The sequence below is a fragment of the Mustela lutreola genome, chromosome 2 (assembly GCF_030435805.1).
Source record: "Mustela lutreola isolate mMusLut2 chromosome 2, mMusLut2.pri, whole genome shotgun sequence".
NCBI lineage: Eukaryota > Metazoa > Chordata > Mammalia > Carnivora > Mustelidae > Mustela > Mustela lutreola.
The window spans coordinates 47,521,492-47,539,954 of record NC_081291.1 but is presented as its reverse complement, the minus strand read 5'-3'; the positions used below and the strand labels follow the sequence as shown (position 1 = coordinate 47,539,954).

The following is an 18,463-nucleotide window of genomic DNA, read 5'->3' as shown; positions in this document are numbered from 1 at the left end:
CAAAAATGTAAACTTTTACACTATTCATTTTTTTTTTTAAGATTTTATTTATTTATTTGACAGAGAGAAATCACAAGTAGACAGAGAGGCAGGCAGAGAGAGAGAGAGGGAAGCAGGCTCCCTGCTGAGCAGAGAGTCCGATGTGGGACTGGATCCCAGGACCCTGAGATCATGACCTGAGCCGAAGGCAGTGGCTTAACCCAGTGAGCCACCCAGATTCCCCTACACTATTCATTTCTAAAACACACTCTATCTATAAAAGTTAGCCTATAACACTTTGGTAAATACTATTAAACATTTCTTAGGAATTCCTGTAACCCATGTAAGAGTCTCTGCTAAAGATTACTCAACATACATTACACATATAGGACTCATGATTTATTACGCAATAACTGCCATAATACTTAGCAATAAGCAATAATATTTCATTCCCTAACGTTAATGACAAAATTAAAGACCAGAGTTTTTTAATGTTCAAAACAAAGACAACACTCTATATGTTCAGGGTGTCTATGTAAAAAATATTAGATAAAATCAAGTATCATTCCATTTTTGAAACAACAAGAATATGAATTTTAGGAATGAACCTCTCTGTTAATAAAATTCCTAATTTCAGAATGAGCCAAACCGTACAAAATAATGCAGCTTCACAAACCTTTTGAGTGAGTTAAATGATTATTTCTGAAATTTTTCTTAACTTTTTTTTTTTTTAAGATTTTATTTATTTATTTGACAGAGAGAGATCACAAGTAGGCAGAGAGGCAGGCAGAGAGAGAGAGGAGGAAGCAGGCTCCCTGCTGAGCAGAGAGCCCTATGCGGGACTCGATCCCAGGACCCTGAGATCATGACCTGAGCTGAAGGCAGCGGCTTAACCCACTGAGCCACCCAGGCGCCCTTTTCTTAACTTTTAAAGCAGAAGATAAAGAAAGCCGCATTTTATGCAAAAAGTCAACTTTTACCAAAAGAAAACTGGCATTCATGAGGCTTTTCATACTGGGCAAGCTACTTTCTCAAGAGACACAAAGTACTCAAACCATCGGTAAACACCGATGAGTCTACAAATCAAATATTTTATACAAAATACAAAGAATAGTTCAATTAATTTTTTCAAATATAAGGCTAAATTTACTATTTTGGAAATATTGTTTTTATCTAAAAGTCTGTAAAAATTACTAACCTTTTCCTTGTCCTCAATATTTTCTTAATAATCACAGATTTAAGTTAGAGTCTGAGTTTTGTTTTTTTTTTTAAAGGTATGAAATCGGGGCGCCTGGGTGGCTCAGTGGGTTAAAGCCTCTGCCTTCAGCTCAGGTCTCCATCCCAGTGTCCTGGAATCAAGCCCCACATCCGGCTCTCTGCTCAGCAGGAAGCCTGCTTCCTCCTCTCTCTGCCTGCCTCTCTGCCTACTTGTGATCTCTGCCTGTAAAATAAATAAATAAAATACTTTTTTTAAAAAAGGTATCAAATTTACAGAGGTTTCTTTTTTCTCAGCATCTTAAATGCTACAACCAACTACAGTCCAGATTTTTTTCTAAGCCAAACCTATCCACATCATAATTCAAAATGAACTGTTTAATTAAAAAAAAATAATGGAACCACCAGTTAGTTCACTTGGAAGTCAAAAGGTTTCCAGAAGCTCTGCTGTTAAAATAATCTAATACAATATTTTTTAATGGGGGGGTGTGCATGATGTGATTATTTGCTACAATCCACAAATCCACTACTGGAAGCCACATTTAGATAAATCAGTTTCAAGGAAAGAAATGACCCCAGCTAATGACCTTCTGAATATTGTTTAAAACACTGTGTCTGCATTAAAGAAGTGTATCTGCTACAAATAACAGCACCACTTACCTAGTCCCTTCTATGGGGAGCATGGTGCTAGTCACTTAACATCCGTCATTTCATTTACTGCCCAGAACAACTCTTTAACAAACCTATTATCATCTCTAATAGATGAGAAAAACAAGGACTGAAAGAGGATACAAAGCTGCTAAGTGGCAGAGCCAGAATGCAAACCCACAGTTCCTTGACTTGAAAGTTCTTGTTCACATTAAGCTAAACCGTCTATGAAAAATACAGTAAGCATGATTTTCAGGCTTATGTCTTTACAAGCTCTTCAAAGATTTACTGAACTTTTTCAGGTTTCCCAAGCATAACTACTCTGCAACAAATACAACAATTAATTGTAGTAATGCACCTACATGTACACTGTATATTAACTGAGTCTCGTCAAAAGGATAGGGTTCTAAGGAGACTCCAATTCTTTTTTTTTTTTTTTAAGATTTTATTTATTTATTTGACAGAAAAAGAGCACAAGCAGGCAGAATGGCAGGCACAGAGAGAGAAAGGGAAGCAGGCTCCCTGCAGAGCAGAGAGTCAGATGTGGGGCTCAATCCTAGGACCCCGGGATCATGACCTGAGGCGAAGGCAGAGGCTTTAACCCTATGAGCCACCCAGTTGCCCCAGGAGACTTCAATACTTATCTGAAAGGAAAACCAGAAAATCTACAATTAACTGAGATCTTATCTTTTCTGTATGGTATAAAAACTCTAGTACAGGGGCACCTGGGTGGCTCAGACAGTTAAGCATCTGCCTTAGGCTCAGGTCATGATCCAAGGGTCTTGGGGTTGAGTCCTGCATCAGGCTCCCTGCTCATCCCAAGTCTGCTTCTCCCTCTCCCCCTACCTCTACCTCTACCTCCTGCTTGCACTCGCTCTCTCTCACATGCTCTCAAATAAATATTTAAAATAAATAAAAGCTCTAGCATGAGTATTTAGCTAAAATCTTTTAAATTAGTTTTAGTGCTATCATATACTTTCCACTCAACCTGTTGCAAAGATAGTTATCTCGAGCCAAAAACATATCACAAAAGGAGCCAAACACATAGATAAATTTTCTTTTACACTTCTATGCAATATTCCTCAAAGGAAGTCTGGATCTCTGCTAATCTTTTTCTTCAAGTCTTACTCTGCTGCTCCATTACTGCAGGACTAAGAGTCACATGTTACCTATTTTCTCCCACAAAGGAGCTGTGTTTGAATCATTCCTGTAACCAAACCAGTTGGGCAACTCGTCTATTAAATAAGGATTCCAACCATTACCTAAAAGATGGAAGGACTGCTGCCATCTCTCTTAGAACAGTTCTGAAGCTTATCCCTAACAAGTACAAGCACCTATCAGCTAAAAGTGAGTCACATCAACTCCCTGCCTCTAAATTAAGATTGAAGAGAATCTTTTCCTCTCTTATTCCTTCCCCAGCTAACCACCCAAGCAAAATTTAATCATCATCCTTCCACTCAATCACTGGGGAATAAACACCACATCGTATACAGGTTCCCAGGGCAATTTCCTCGCTAGAAACCCATTTCCCGGGCCTGGAACAGACTATGTTCCTGCCCAGTCTCTTGCCCACCCTCCCTTTCAAGGAAAAATCACCCTCACAAAAGATCAACCCTTCTTCCTTTTCCAAGGAAGCTGAGTGACTACAGATGCATCTTTTCCGACTCCTGGCTCTGAAAAAGCAGAAAGCCCTAACTGCCTGGCTAAATAAATGCTGAGGGCTACAGCGAACTGGACTGGCTGGAAGGGTTTCTCCCCAGTTTCTACCAGCGAGACCAGCAGCAATAAACTCGGTTCCCCGCCCCCCACAGGGGAACGACTGAAACCTAGTAACTAAATTACAGGGAACATACTGCCCACGGAATCCGACAGCCCACACGGGTCTCCTGCTTGCCTCACGATGGGGCTCTCCGTCCGGAGTGGCTACTGGAGGGACGCTCTGGAGTCTCACGCGTCCTCACAGGACCGAGGGACAGCTTGCCAAATCCCACCCCTCGGGGAACTGACAGGCGTTAACCCTGCAGGTACCCCCACAGACCAAATCCAAAGGAAACTCAATCCTTAAAAACGCGACAAGGCCGATTTTACCCCTTCCAAGCTCCGGCCGCGCTGAGAACCTAGCTTTCGGTAGAAGGTGACTAAATAGAATTAACCCTTAGACTGCCGATCCAGCGCTACCCCTCGGTCACCAACACGCGGGAACTCCAAACCTCGGCCCCCGCGGGGGTGACAGGAACGGCTTGCCTCCTCCCCTCGTCCCACTCTCATTAGCCCCACCGCGCTGAGGGCAGCCCCGGCCCGGGCCTTCGGGCAAGAGCCGGGCGGGCGGGACTCGCGGGCTGCGGCGCCCCGGGCGGGTGAGCGGGCGGCACTCACCGCGATGACATTGACGAAGGTGGTCTTGCCGGAGTACTGCAGCCCCACCAGCGTCAGCTCCATCTCCTCCTTCCAGAAGAGCGAGCGAAACCAGTCCAGCAGCCGGGAGATGAGCGCCAACATGATGGCGGCCGGGAGGGAGAAGGAACGGGCGGGCGGGAGGACGGCAGCAGCGACGGCACCCACACGAGCGGGCCTCAGCCCCGACCCCTCAACGGCTCCTCGGGGCCGCGGCGCACCACGGGCGGACACAGGCGGGCGGCGGCGGCCGAAGCCAGGAAGCCGAGAGGGTCATATGACTCGCCCTACCCCACACGCTCATCCGCGCGCCACCACCAGCACACACGGCAAGAGCGACGTGGCCTGTCCGGCCAGGTGCGTCGGCCGCCTGCAGCGCCACCTTCTGGAGCCTCCCTGCAGCACCGGCGCCGGGGAGCTGTCCCTAGGCTCCCTACCACCCCTTCCTTACTCATTAACGCTGATTAGCTAGCTCATCGTTCTTTCTACAGTTGTTTATTGACAGTCGGCTCTATGCGGAAAATCTTCAAGACTCTGGGAGATTGAGCATGGAATAAAAATCCCTTCCTTTGGTATTAGCAAAAGCAGGAGAGCCACAAATGTTTATCAAGCAGAAACTGATTTAAAATATCAGTGTGGCCCCCCAAAGGGAATATTATGCAGCTGTAAAAACAAATAAGGAAATTCTCTATGAACTGAATGAAATGATGTCCTGGAAATGTTTTCAAGGACTGTAAATGCTATGTACATATATATACAAGAATGTATTGTATTTGCAAAAAGAAATCCTAGAAGACCAATAAAAACGGTTTCTTATGAGCTAGAAGAAACTGAATGGCCAAAGACAGGAATGGGAATAAGACTTCTCTAGGTATCTTTTGTTTGTTTGTTTGTTTTTTAAGGATTTTATTTATTTATTTGACAGACAGAGATCACAAGCAGGCAGAGAGGCAGGCAGAGAGAGAGAGGAAGGGAAGCAGGCCCCCCGCTGAGCAGAGAGCCCAATGCCGGGCTCAATCCCAGGACCCCAGGATCATGACCTGAGCCAAAGGCAGAGGCTTTAACCCACTGAGCCACCCAGACACCCCACAAATAAATAAAATATTTTTTTAAGTTTTTTTTTTTTAAGTGAACTTTCGTAGTTCCATGGAGAACTAGCTATGGAAAGGCATTATGGGTTGAATTGTGTCCCTCCAGAAGATATGTTGGAATCCTAGCCCCCAATACCTCCAAATGTGACCTTGTTTGGAAATAAGGCCATTGCAGACATAATCAGTGAAGATGGTCATACTGGAGTAGAGTGGGCTTTTAATCCAAAACAACTGGTGTCCTTATAAGAATAGCAGAAGATACACAGTCACAGGAGAGAAGACCATGTGATGATAGAGGCAGACACTATTAAGTATGCAGCTGCAAGCCACAGAACACCAAGGACTAGCCAGCAAGGCACCAAAAGCTAGTAATGAGGGAGCAGAAGGCAAAGCACAAGCTAACACCTTCCCCCGCCAGCCCACTCCTGGGTGGGACTTGTATGATATTCTTCCAGGAACCTCCCAATTAAATGCTAATATATCTTGCTAGAGGGGACTACAACCTTAACTTGACAATGGCAAGACCTCTGGTATCTTGTAGGTATCTTGCAATTTGGGCTCCTTTAGCATATGAAACTACTTTTTTTTTTAATTTTTTTAAATTTATATTCAGCGTAACAGTATTCCTTGTTTTTGTACCACACCCAGTGCCCCATGCAATCTGTGCCTTCTCTAATACCCACAACCTGGTTCCCCCAACCTCCTACCCCTTGCCCCTTCAAACCCCTCAGATTGTTTTTCAGAGTCCATAGTCTCTCTTGGTTCACCTCCCCTTCCAATTTCCCTCTATAAAACTACTTTTGAAACCTCCCTTTTCCCTACTTCCCCCAAGTCAGCCACTTCTCAAGGCCCCTGGTGCAGTCCTTCTTTCTGCTGAGGGATTCTGTCCTGGGCTTTAATAAAACCATCATTTTGCACCAAAGACGTCTCAATTCTTTCTTGGCGGTGGGTTCCAGACCTCACCGCACCAAACCTCACCTATATTCTGAAACCACATCACAAGGGGAGAGGCACAGGACAGAGTCTCTCTTACAGCTTTGGAAAGAACCAACCTGGCCAACATCTTGGTCTTGGACTTGTAGCCTCCAGAACTGTGAGACAAACTGTGATTTTTAGCCATCCAGTGTGTGCTTCGTTCTTAAGGCAGCCCTAGCAAGCTAATGCAGAGAGAAATAATAGAAGCAGTGTGTGTGATGGTTCGGAAGCTCTTCTATTAGTTTAAGGGAGCGATGATGGTGGCTGGAACCATGACGTTGTAGTAGGTACTTAACGTGCTGGTCATCACAGAGCTTTCATTCTGGTGGAAAGGACAATGAACCAATAAACACTAATTTTAAAATGAGAAATTGAACATTTTTCAACCTTTACAATTATTGTAATTCTCTTCACCTCTAATACTAGTCAATGAAAAAGTCATTCTTACCCTCTAATTCTGGTTTCCCTTTAAAAAAAAAAAAACTGGATAATTGGGTGCCTGGGTAGCTCAGTGGGTTAAGCCTCTGCCTTCCACTCAGGTCATCCTCTCAGGGTTCTGGGATCAAGTCCTGCATTGGGCTATGTGCTCAGCTCCCCCTGACTCTCTGCCTACTTGTGATCTCTCTCTCTCTGTGTCAAATAACTAAAATCTTTAAAAATAAATAAATAAATAAAAATTAAAAATAAGAACCTCTTAAGTCTATCTTAAAAAAAAAAAAAAAAACTGGAGCGGCACCTGGGTGGCTCATTGGGTTTGGGCCTCTGCCTTTGGCTCAGGTCATGATCTCAGGGTCCTGAAATCAAGCCCCGTGTTGGGCTCTCTGCTCAGTGGGGAGCCTGCTTCCCCGTCTCTCTCTCTCTACCTGCCTCTCTGCCTCCTAGTGATCTCTGTCAAATAAATAAATAAAACCTTTAAAAAACTGGAATATTTTTTGTCATATAAGCACAATATTATGGTTGTAAAATATCTAACACAGATATATGACAAGAAAAAGTTAATTTATCTTGACATCCTCAATTCCCTCATCTTTGAAGTAACCCATTTTAACAGTTTACTCTTTTTATCAAATAAACACATATACACATATGTGTGACAGTTTTCTCTTATATACAAAAATGGAAACATGTAGATGTTACTCTATAGCTTCTTCTGTTCACTTACAGTTAAGTGCATTTTATTAAAAATAAAGGCAATAAATACTCAAAACAAATGTTTCCTAGTATTTTACTATGGTTTACTATTATCTATTTCTTCTTTTTTTAAGATTTTATTTATTTATTTGACAGACAGAGATCACAAGTAGGCAGAGAGGCAGGCAGAGAGAGAGAGGGGAAGCAGGCTCCCCGCTGAGCAGAGAGCCCGATGTGGGGCTCGATCCCAGGACCCTGGGATCATGACCTGAGCCAAAGGCAGAGGCTTTAACCCACTGAGCCACCCAGAAGCCCCTCCAGTTTTTTCTAAAGATAGATTTAAGAGGTTCTTATTTTTATTTTTATTTATTTATTTATTTAAGATTTTATTTATTTGACAGAGAGAGAGATCACAAGTAGGCCAGAGGTACCCCACTATTATCTATTTCCTGAAGCTATTTACAGGTATTCTATCCATAAATGGAAATATCATATAGTAGAAAGTTACTAAATATGTCTTTTCAATTCTCAGTTCATTCATGTTATAGTGATAGCTTGAAATTAGCCATAGTAGCAATAGTCACACCATGAAAATTAGGAAACACGATAAATCAGGATTCCATCTTTCCTAACAAAACCAGTTGTTAGACATTTACCAGAACACTGTGAATAATACCTAAATCATAGCATTAGAGTGAGGATTAAAATAATCTTAAGTTAAACTAAGTAAGGTTGTAAAAGGCAGGATGATGTACTTATTATACATAGCCTACGTAGTTAGAGCGGCTGATTGTGATTATCAGCTCCTCTACCCATCATCTGTGTAAACTGTCAAAGCTGTTTAACCTCTCTGTGCCTCTATTTATTAACATTCACTAAATGGTAGTTATTATTTCTAGGACATGGTATCTTGGGACATTTTGTTAACAATTCAGGGGCTAGTTTTCTTATCTATAAAATAGGGATAAAGATACCACCCTTATTTGTGGTTTTAATTGAAGAGGCATTTTCTGCTGAACTCAGTCGAGTATTGTACTAAATCACATGGGTACACTCTTGCCTTTGAACTTTATCTCCAATTAAGTAAAAGAACTGGAATGCAGGATCACTTGTTCAGACACATTTAAAAGGCATGTGCAAAGGTCAGGAATCCCAGTGTCCTGTGAGTGTGGATGGTGTGGGGTAAGAGAGAAGATGGACTGATATGTTTACCTCATGGCTGTTGTAATAAGAAACATAAAATTCTATGCCAACAGACTAGGGATGCATCCTTGAAGACCATTCTTGTTTTAGCTATCAGAAAACTGAGGCACAGATGAGGTAATATCACAGTTAGGGACAGAATTTTAAACTGTAATCATCTTAAGGACAGGGAACCATTTCTATTTAAATCAATAAATTCATTCTGAGCAAATGAGGCAGTCACTTAGGCATCTGTTATATTAGCTTCACACTTGTCTAACAGGATAATAGTTTTGGCCAAAGAATAAAATGGGTGTGACACATTCCATATGTTCCCACTGGCCTCATTATCAGCCTCAGATCATCTTAAAATGACAGCAGCTGGGCCTCCTCCACAGGACATTTCTGCATGTCGGCCAAGTCTGTCAAGGAGCCAGGATTTTTCATTACCCGTGGATATCACCTCAGGTCATATAGATAGCCCCCCGAATCTGCAAGGGGCAGAAGGTCAGCTCTGCCTTTTCAAAGGAGACTGTTGACCTCAGGTAAAGGGAAGAAAGAAACGGGGAGTTCTCTTTAGGGGTGTCAGGGAGGACGAATTCCGATTCTTTCACAAGTCCTTCTAGCTGTAGTCAGAAATAAATTGACATGAGACAGATTCACAGGAGAAAAAGAAAATTTAATAGCGCACATACAGGGAATCCACACAGACATGGAAATTCCAAAGACAGGCAGAGTGAGGTGTTTATGTCATCCTGAACTAAGGAGAAGGGGACAGGGGTCTGGGACTTCAGAGTAAAGGAATGCACTTCACAGGGTGATACGAAGAGCAAATGTTTGTTAATTTTTTTTTTCAAAGATTTCATTTTTTATTTTTTATTTTTTAAGATTTTATTTATTTATTTTTCAGAGGGAGAGCGAGCACAGGCAGATAGAGTGGAAGGCAGAGTCAGAGAGAGAAGCAGACTCCCCGTGGAGCAAGGAGCCCGATGTGGGACTCAATCCCAGGACGCTGAGATCATGACCTGAGCCGAAGGCAGCTGCTTAACCAACTGAGCCACCCAGGCGTCCCAAAGATTTCATTTTTTAAAACTAATCTCTACACCCAACTTGGGGCTCAAACTCACAACTCCAAGACCAACACCTACTGAGCCAATCAGGCATCCTAGATGTTTGGTAATTAGATGTTAGCCCTGTGATACAGATGGGTCACTCAAATAAAATATATCTCTACTAATAATCCTTATTCTGGGAAAGACCTCCAATTTAGTTTCTTCTAGGTAGGTAAAGGAGGGGCAAAAGTTTCTCTTGAGCCTGTGAAATCACAGTTGTCTTCAGCTCGAACCATCACCATGCCATAGTGGTGCATCTTGGGGTAGTCTGCCCTCATTCTTACAAAAGGAACATTCTTCATTATTCTAAAACTGAGCTAGTCAACCCCAGTTTAAGAAAATCCAATTATATGAGAATTCCATACGTAAAAAACATACTTAATGCGCTGTGGGATGGTGCAAAGAGCCCTCTACTAGGAAGAAAAACGCTTATGTTGAATAAAAACTTCTTATTTTGGCTTTAAATATAAATAACTGTGTGATCTCAGGCCAGTCACCTCTCCTTTCTGGGCTTCAGCTTCCTTATGTATGAAGTGAAGGTTTGGGGTAAGATAAAACTTAAGAACCTCTAACCTCTAAAATCTTACTATTTCAAAGCAGCCTAATTAAAATGTTCAGGAAGGGATTCTACATGAGAGAGGAAATAATTCTTTCTTTCTTTCTTTTTTTTTAAAAACTTATTTCTGGCAGGGAAAAGTTTTTGGCTTACAGAGAATTGAGCAAATAGATGAAGAAAGAGTTCCCTTCACCCTCTTCCCCCTCATACCTTCACCAATTGCATTTGTAAAATTTATTACAGTAGTTAACAATTGATGAACAAATATTGAAACTTTATCAAGTCCCTAGAGTAATTGTTTTTAAAAGGCAGGGGTGAGGGAGACAATAGGCCTAAAACAGAATTCCTTGCCTCCATTTTGGCAAACCAAGACTTAACTGCAGGAATGAGACCTTTACCTGGTCAATCTGGAATTTCTTTTTCTTTTTTTTTTTTTTTTAAAGATTTTATTTATTTATTTGACAGAGAGAGATCACAAGTAGGCAGAGAGGCAGGCAGAGAGAGAGGAAGAAGCAGGCTTCCTGCTGAGCAGAGAGCCCGATGCGGGACTCTATCCCAGGACTGTGAGATCATGACCTGAGCCGAAGGCAGCGGCTTAACCCACTGAGCCACCCAGGCGCCCAATCTGGAATTTCTTGATCAGCACTAGTGACACAGACCCTGGGCCTGGCCCAGAGGAAGGTGACCTTACCTGGAACAATCTTTTCTTTGCTTTCACTGATAACTTCCTTGTCCTGCCCCTATTTCTGCCTATAAAAGTCTTCATTTTGCATAGCTCCTCAAAGCTCCTTTCTACTTGCTAGATGGGGAAAACTTCCAGATTCATAAGTTCTTGAATAAAGCCAAATAAATCTTTAAATGTACTTAGTTGGGTTTTGGTGTTAGCACATTTGGTGGCAGCCATAGGATCTAATGTCGACTTTTTTTTTTTTTTTTTTTTTTTAGATTTTATTTATTTATTTGACAAAGATCACAAGTAGGCAGAGAGGCAGGCAGAGAGAGAGGAGGAAGCAGGCTCCCCGCTGAGCAGAAAGCCCGACATGGGGCTCTATCCCAGGACCCTGGGATCACGACCTGAGCAGAAGGCAGAGGCTTTAGCCCACTGAGCCACTCAGATGCCCCCTAACGTCAACTTCTGATGGCGTTTGGAAACAACAAGAAACACAGGCACAGTCCCAGAGGAATACCGTAGTTCTCTGTCTCACAGTTTCTCAGGGTAAGTTCTCTCCGTTCTCAGCTCTGCTCCCTGTCTCATTGGCTTTCCACTGCTCCCTATTTGGTTGGAAATTCCAGCCCTTGCTTTTATCTCCAGGTTCCCAGATTTCACATCAGATACTGCTGGTGGCCTCTGTAGTTCCACATTTGTTTTTGTTGTTGTTGTTTACGTCAGACTATAGTCTTCATTCTTTGGAGTCTGCTGGTTAAGTTCTTTTCCCAGCCCCCAGATTCCACATGGAGAATTTGGTGGCTAGTAACTGAAGATGGACTAAGTCCAACATGGGTACCAGAGCCAGACTGGGTTTGGGATCAGACTGAGTCTGACTTGTGCTGGGTCCAGTGAGTATAGGCTACTGCTAATGGGAATCTCAGAAGCCAAAATAGCCACAAAATTGGTGGTCATGAGTGCTGGCTACCTAACCCAAACAGTCCTGTGTTATGATAAGTTGGTCATAGAATGGGTTAGATTGATACTAGGTCACCCGCCAACCTCCAGAAAATTTCTGTGCAGTGAGGTACACTTAAACACCACACAATCCCTGACCCAAAGGCACATACATTTTAAGCATTAATCTGGCTTCAAGAGACACAGAAAGTCTTAGCTAAAAGAAATGGGATTTTTTAAATCTAAAGAGTTAAGCACAGGACACATGGGTGGTTTAGCTAGTTCAGTGTCAGCCTTCAGCTCAGATCATGAACCTAGAGTCCTGGGATCAAGCTCTGCATCAGGCTCCCCTGCTCGGTGGGGAATCTGCTTCTCTCTCTCTCTCTTTACCTCTGCCCCTCTGCCTGCTCATGTATGTGCTCTTTCAGATAGATAGATAGATAGATAGACAGACAGACAGATAGATAGATAGATAAAATAGTTAAGCACACTACTTCCAGCATACCTGTTCATTTTATGTCAAAAAATGACAGTCCCAGAAAGCTATAGATACCTACCAAAGTGGCAAAATCTTATTTAAAAGCCTAGAATTACAATGGCCATTATGGGGGAACATGCCAATTGGACAAGATTGAGAAGTGCACTTGAAAGGAAGAGTTCCTGATTTAAACCGAATGGAATATCTGTTTTTAACATCCAACAGGCTTCCAGATTTCAAAATTGCTTTGTTGAAAGAGTCATTACAAAGGCTAATGAAAAATTAAAGACATGAGATCCCTAAGACAGAAGACTGAGACTCATGAGACCCCTCCTACACTCCTTTACCAGAGTGCTCCCAGTCCCCTACTCCTCCCTCTTAGTTACCTTTCCACACTCAGAGGCTATTAAAGTTCCCCTCTAAAATAAAACCACCCGAGGTTGCAGGAGGTCCTCCTTAACACCTTTCACTCCTTGGTCAAAGGTGAAACTTAGGGCTATAGGCAAAACATTTTCTAAACCCAGGGAGGATCCCAGAAGTTTTTGGAAGAAATTTTGAGTCATTTTCAGGACGGATGCTTCCAGGCTGCCGGACATTTATCAGCACTTGTACATGTTGATAGGACCTGGTGAAGCCCAAATATGGGTGGAGGAAGCAAGAATGGCAAACCCTCCAGGATGATATTTGAGATCCTTGATCTTTAATAGGTTTCCTTCATGGACCTGCAAAAGCTGGCAAAAGAGCAACTGATCTTTTAGAAGCCATTCAGAGGATCTTCCCTGACTGCATTGATTGGTCCAATATCTACACCTGCAGACAAAAGAAAGCTGAATCTTCTGGGTTCCATACAGCAAAGAGGTCACCCAACCTGCTCTGGCTGCCCGACTTGTAAATGGATTATCTCCTGAGATTAGTGGATCGGTAAATGGGCAGAAAATGAGTTGGGAGCCTACCAGCCTGACTCAACTCATGGCCACAGTGGAATACTTTGAAAGGACTTTGGAACAACAATGTAAACAAAGGTCTGCTAGCTATTTGCTTCAGAGCCACGCCACCTCCAAGTTGACAGTGAAGACGTTAGGGTTCAAAGCCAAGGGCCAAGCAAGAATTCCTGAGATGTCTTTGGTGCAAAAAAAAAAAAAAAAAAAAAAAAAAAGTCATTTTATTAAAGCACAGGTACAGGACCCTTGGGCAGAAATACCACACCGGGGTCATGAGGAGTGGCATTTATATACTTTGAAGTTGGGAGGGGGTTAGGGACAGTGTAAGTCTCTAAGGAATTTTGAAAGCAAGGTTTCCAGGACCTGGAGGGGGCTAGCTACTGTTGGGAAAAGGTCATTTATTACTGCCTCATAAAGCCAGAGTCATGAGACCCTTCAGATGTAGATCAGTGGGTCACATGCTTGGGAGGATTCTTGCCAACATGTGTCTCGTGGGGTAGAGATAAAGAAGATTCCCAAAGACCTTTTATATGTAAAATTAGACTTACACAGGATCACAGGGGTTGGGCAAGGATTGCCTTTTGCCCTTAGCAAAGTTTAACATCGAGGCAGTTGGGTCCCTAGAAAAATGTCACTCTGCCTGTTTCAACGGCTTGTCAATGGACTGTAGATAGTAAGGAACTTTAATAACTTTTCTTCTTCCGTTGCTTCCCACATCACAAGGCACTTAGAATAACACCTGGTCCTCCCCCATTGCACCCTCCTAGGGGTCCATCAAAATGCTGGTCCAAGGTTCAATATCTCAGTTGTAATCAGCTGGGACACTGGAACAGAGAGTATCTCAAAGGTCCGATGCAAATTCTTGAACAACCATTTCAATACCCACATGTCTGTGCTGGAAGGAGGGTGCGTCCCTTGTTGATGGGACTCTGAGGGATTTTTCTGGTCTGATACCTTATTTCCTTAAACAGCCAAGGGGAAAAAAACTAAAATTAATGGCTGTGCAATGCTGCAAGAAATATTGACTGTGTTGGCTGAAAACTGAGATGATATTTGGAGGGATTTAATAACTGTATGATCACAAATGTGGCCAAATTGGAAGCTAATAACGGAACCTGATAGGAATTTTTTAAGGCCTTCTCCCCTAAGTTAAGTGCATCCAGCAGGCAAGGAAAACATTCTAACATTGGTAAGTGGGTATGTTAGTCCTTGATATCCCTTAGGTGCCAACACAATTCTTTTTTTTTTTTCGGATTTTATTTATTTATTTGACAGACAGAGATCACAAGTAGGCAGAGAGGCAGGCGGGGGGGGGGGAACAGCTCCCCACCAAGCAGAGAGCCCAACGTGGGGCTCAACCCCAAGACCCCGGGATCATGACCTGAGCGAAAGGCAGAGGCCCAAACCCAATGAGCCACCCAGGCGCCCCATGCCAACACAATTCTTTGAGGAATTAAATACCGGTGTCTTTTGTTTGTTTGTTTGTTTTTACAAATCTAGTCTTTACAGGATCATAGATAGCAGCTCTAGAAACAATTCAAAATTTATCAGTCCTTTTTACCAACCCCCCAAACTCCCCTACTTATCTCAAAAGTTGTGTAGGAACTTTTTTTTCTGTGCTTTTGTGATGTAAATATTTCCCTGGGAGCTTATCCAAAACTCTTATCTAGACCATCTCTCTGATACCCAAACTTCTGGGAAGTTATTCTTACTAAAAGAAAAAAAACAAAAGGGAGAAAGGTCATTCGGAACTGAACTTGTTGAGGACAAATGTAAAGTGTCTTCTCCACAAATATTAATACAAAAAGCTTTAATCATCTGAGCAGATAAACTTAATCTAGTCTATCTACCAGAAAAACAACTTGGACACAACTTCTTTTTTAACTAGTGAGTTTTGGATTATTGTACTTAATTCAAGGCAGTAATTTTGCAATGGAAACTAAAAGGCCTCTGTTTACATCTGTTTGTAGGTATCTACGTATATATGTGCTGCAGATATATGGTATTTTCTACCTACAGATGGTATTGTCAAAATTAATTTGTAAAAGAGCTGTATTTAGTTGGCTTAAAGAAAATTAAGTGCTTATATAAATCGAATTGTCAAAAATATGATAGAAACTAACCCTAATGAATTTCAGATTCATGTGATCTGGGAAAATATTCAAAATTACAGCTAGTTCTGTTTTATTGGTTTAATTAAAACAGGTATGTCTTTTAAAAAAAATATTTATTTATTTAGGAACATTTAGGTAGCTCAGTTGGTTAAGTGTCTGCCTTTGGCTCAGGTCATGATTCTAGGGCACTGAGGTCCACCTGCATTGTGCTCCTTGCTCAGTGGGGAGCCTGCTTCTCCCTCTCCTTGCCACTCCCCCTGCTTGTGCTCTCTCTCTCTTTCATAAATAAATAAATAAATAGATCAAATCTTTAGAAAAAAGAAAAATGAAAAATAAAAAATATTTATTTAAATAATCACTATACCTAGTGTGAGGCTCAAACTCATGATCCTGAGATCAAGAGTCATACCTTTTTCAACTGAGCCAGCCAGGCACCCCAAAACAGGCATGTTTTTAGAGTTAGCATTAAATGGAGTACTTTTATTCTATGTAGGCTTACTAAAAGTCTGTTAACTTTAAAAATAGACGCCAGTGGCATGGGCAGTGAAAGAGTTCACTCAAGGCAGAACAAAGGAGACTTAAGTTTGTTGATTACACCACAAGGGAGCAAGGTGGGCAGTGTTGGGTCCCCCAATAATGGGTCCATGGTCAAAGGAGCGAGACTGATACCAAGTGAAGGTCAAGCAAAACTTTATTTTGAGCCAAGCATTAGGAATTGAACTGACCGGGGCACCTGGGTGGCCCAGTGGGTTGAGCCGCTGCCTTCGGCTCAGGTCATGATCTCAGGGTCCTGGGATCAAGTCCCGCATCAGGTTCTCTGCTCAGCAGGGAGCCTGCTTCCCTCTCTCTCTCTCTCTGCCTGCCTCTCTGCCTACTTGTGATCTCTCTCTGTCAAATAAATAAATAAAATTAAAAAAAAAAAAAGAATTGAACTGACTGTCAGACCAGCTGGGGTCACCCCTTACAGAGAGGATGACCCCTCCCTTCCTCACAGACTAACTTTTATAGAGCAAAGGCCATGTGGTTGAGCCTGGCCACACACAGGTGGCCAATGAGATTGCAACACACAGAGAAAGCTGCGAAGTCATGCTAGGTCACACACGGTGGCTAACTGAATTACAATTAACCCCAGAGTAGACATTTGAACTAGCCTATCACCTTGGTCAGAATTGGCGCCCAAAAGGTGGGGCCCACACTCCTTGGTAGCTAGGGAGACAGTATGCGTGCTTTACTGATTGGAGGTCTCCACCTGACCCTACTCATCCCTGAATCCGGCCCGTTATCTCCACCTGACCTGACCCACCCTTGTATTTGGGCTTTGTTACCTGGGACTGGTTTCCGGGACTTGCTTTTAAGTAAGTTTGGGGGGGGGGGGCAGCATCAGTTTAAGTTTTACTGCGTAAACACCAAAGCTGTTCAACTGAGGTGGGGCCACTCTGGCTAAATAGGCCCTTACAGGCAGCAAAGGAGAGACTGCTGCCAGGTGGTGGTGAGGGGCCGCAGTCACAGGGCAGTAAGCCTGTTCAGGAACCTACAGTATTGTCCCTTTTTCAGTAATCTTAGGAATCTCAGAGCCACCTAAGGTGCCTGGTTGTAATTGGTCAGTGAGGGCCTATGGCTATTTTGAGATAGGTCACTTACTGACCCTGCATTCAGCTTAGTGTCCACCGCGGGTCCTTTTACCTTCCAGTTTTCAGTGCTCAAGCCTATTGCCTAGAAGTGGCCTCCTCCACATTCTGGTAACTTGAAACCTTTGAGTTTTGCTAAGTTAAGTTGAATGACATACATTCATTGAATATCTAGATCATTTCCAAATCAAACATGAATTACTAAACATAGATGTACCTGCTTTTATTACACAAACACTAAAGATAAATTTGACTCTATTAGTGAATGTGTCTCAGGCCATGTGTTAAGACATGATGAAGGGGCGCCTGGGTGGCTCAGTGGGTTAAGCCTCTGCCTTCGGCTCAGGTCACTGTCTAAGGGTCCTGGGATCAAGCCCCACGTCGGGCTCTCTGCTCAGCAGGGAGCCTGCTTCCCTCTCTCTCTCTCTCTCTCTGCCTGCCTCTCTGCCTACTTGTGATCTCTGTCTGTCAAATAAATAAATAAAATATTTTAAAAAAAACTGTACGATGAAGAAGCATATGCTTCCAGGGGCGCCTGGGTGGCACAGTTGAGTTAAGTGTCTGACTCTTGATTTTGGCTTCGGTTCTGATCCCAGGGTTGAAAGATGGAGTTCCATGTGGAGCTCTGTGCTCAGCTCGGAGTTGGTTTGAGTTTCTTTCTCCCTCTGTCCCTCCCCAATGCAGTCTCTCTCTCTCAAACAAATCTTTAAAAAAGAAAGAAACATATGCTTCTAGAAATTATAAAGACTATTCATAAATTTGCCAATCTGAAGAATATTGGTATAACAGTTCACAATAGCTTGCTCCTTTTTCCGGGGATGGGGTGCCACTATTCTTGCTTCTCATGTTCAAGATTCCAATGCCTCATGTGGAAAATTCCCTCCTGCGTGTTCCTGTTCCAGACATGCTACCCAGAAAATGACTGACATAATCCCCTCCTTCCAAGAATTCGCATTATGTAACAATATGCCCTGGGAGTCCTTGCTGGGCTGTTCTCACAGACAGCTTGCGGCCGCTGTGCTAAGGCCAGGGTTTCTCAGCCTCTAGGACTGCTGGCATTTGGGACCCACAAATTCTGTTTGCCGCAGCCATCCTGAGCTCTGTAGGATCTTGGGTCATCCCTGGCCTCCATCCACTAGGGGCCAGTAGTGCACACTGGCCCCCAGTTGTAACAACTAAAAATAACTCCTTTGGGCTATCCCGGAGATATCCAGGATACCAGATATCCTGGGGGGCAAAATTCCCTCCAGGTGAAAACCACTGGATTCAACTATTCAAAAATTGTTTTATTTTCCCTATTTCTCGCTATCTTGTCCTTTAAATCCACCCCAAGGCAACTGCATACAGGGAGGTGGGAGTGGTCCTCCAGCTCCCAGAAGAAGGTGTGCTTTATCACTAACATTGTTCAATTTTGCC

At 42.9% G+C, this 18,463-nt stretch overlaps 1 protein-coding gene across 1 annotated transcript in view; it reads right to left on the bottom strand.

The window, feature by feature from the left end:
- ARL8B (ADP ribosylation factor like GTPase 8B) overlaps positions 1-4,565 on the bottom strand; it is a 51,472-nt gene extending 46,907 nt beyond the window's left edge. Inside the window, 2 exon segments of the mRNA XM_059161566.1 lie at positions 4,219-4,392; positions 4,394-4,565. Of these exon segments, the coding sequence (XP_059017549.1) occupies positions 4,219-4,392; positions 4,394-4,540 (321 nt within the window). The 5' untranslated portion in view covers positions 4,541-4,565.
- Positions 4,566-18,463: the final 13,898 nt, after the last annotated feature.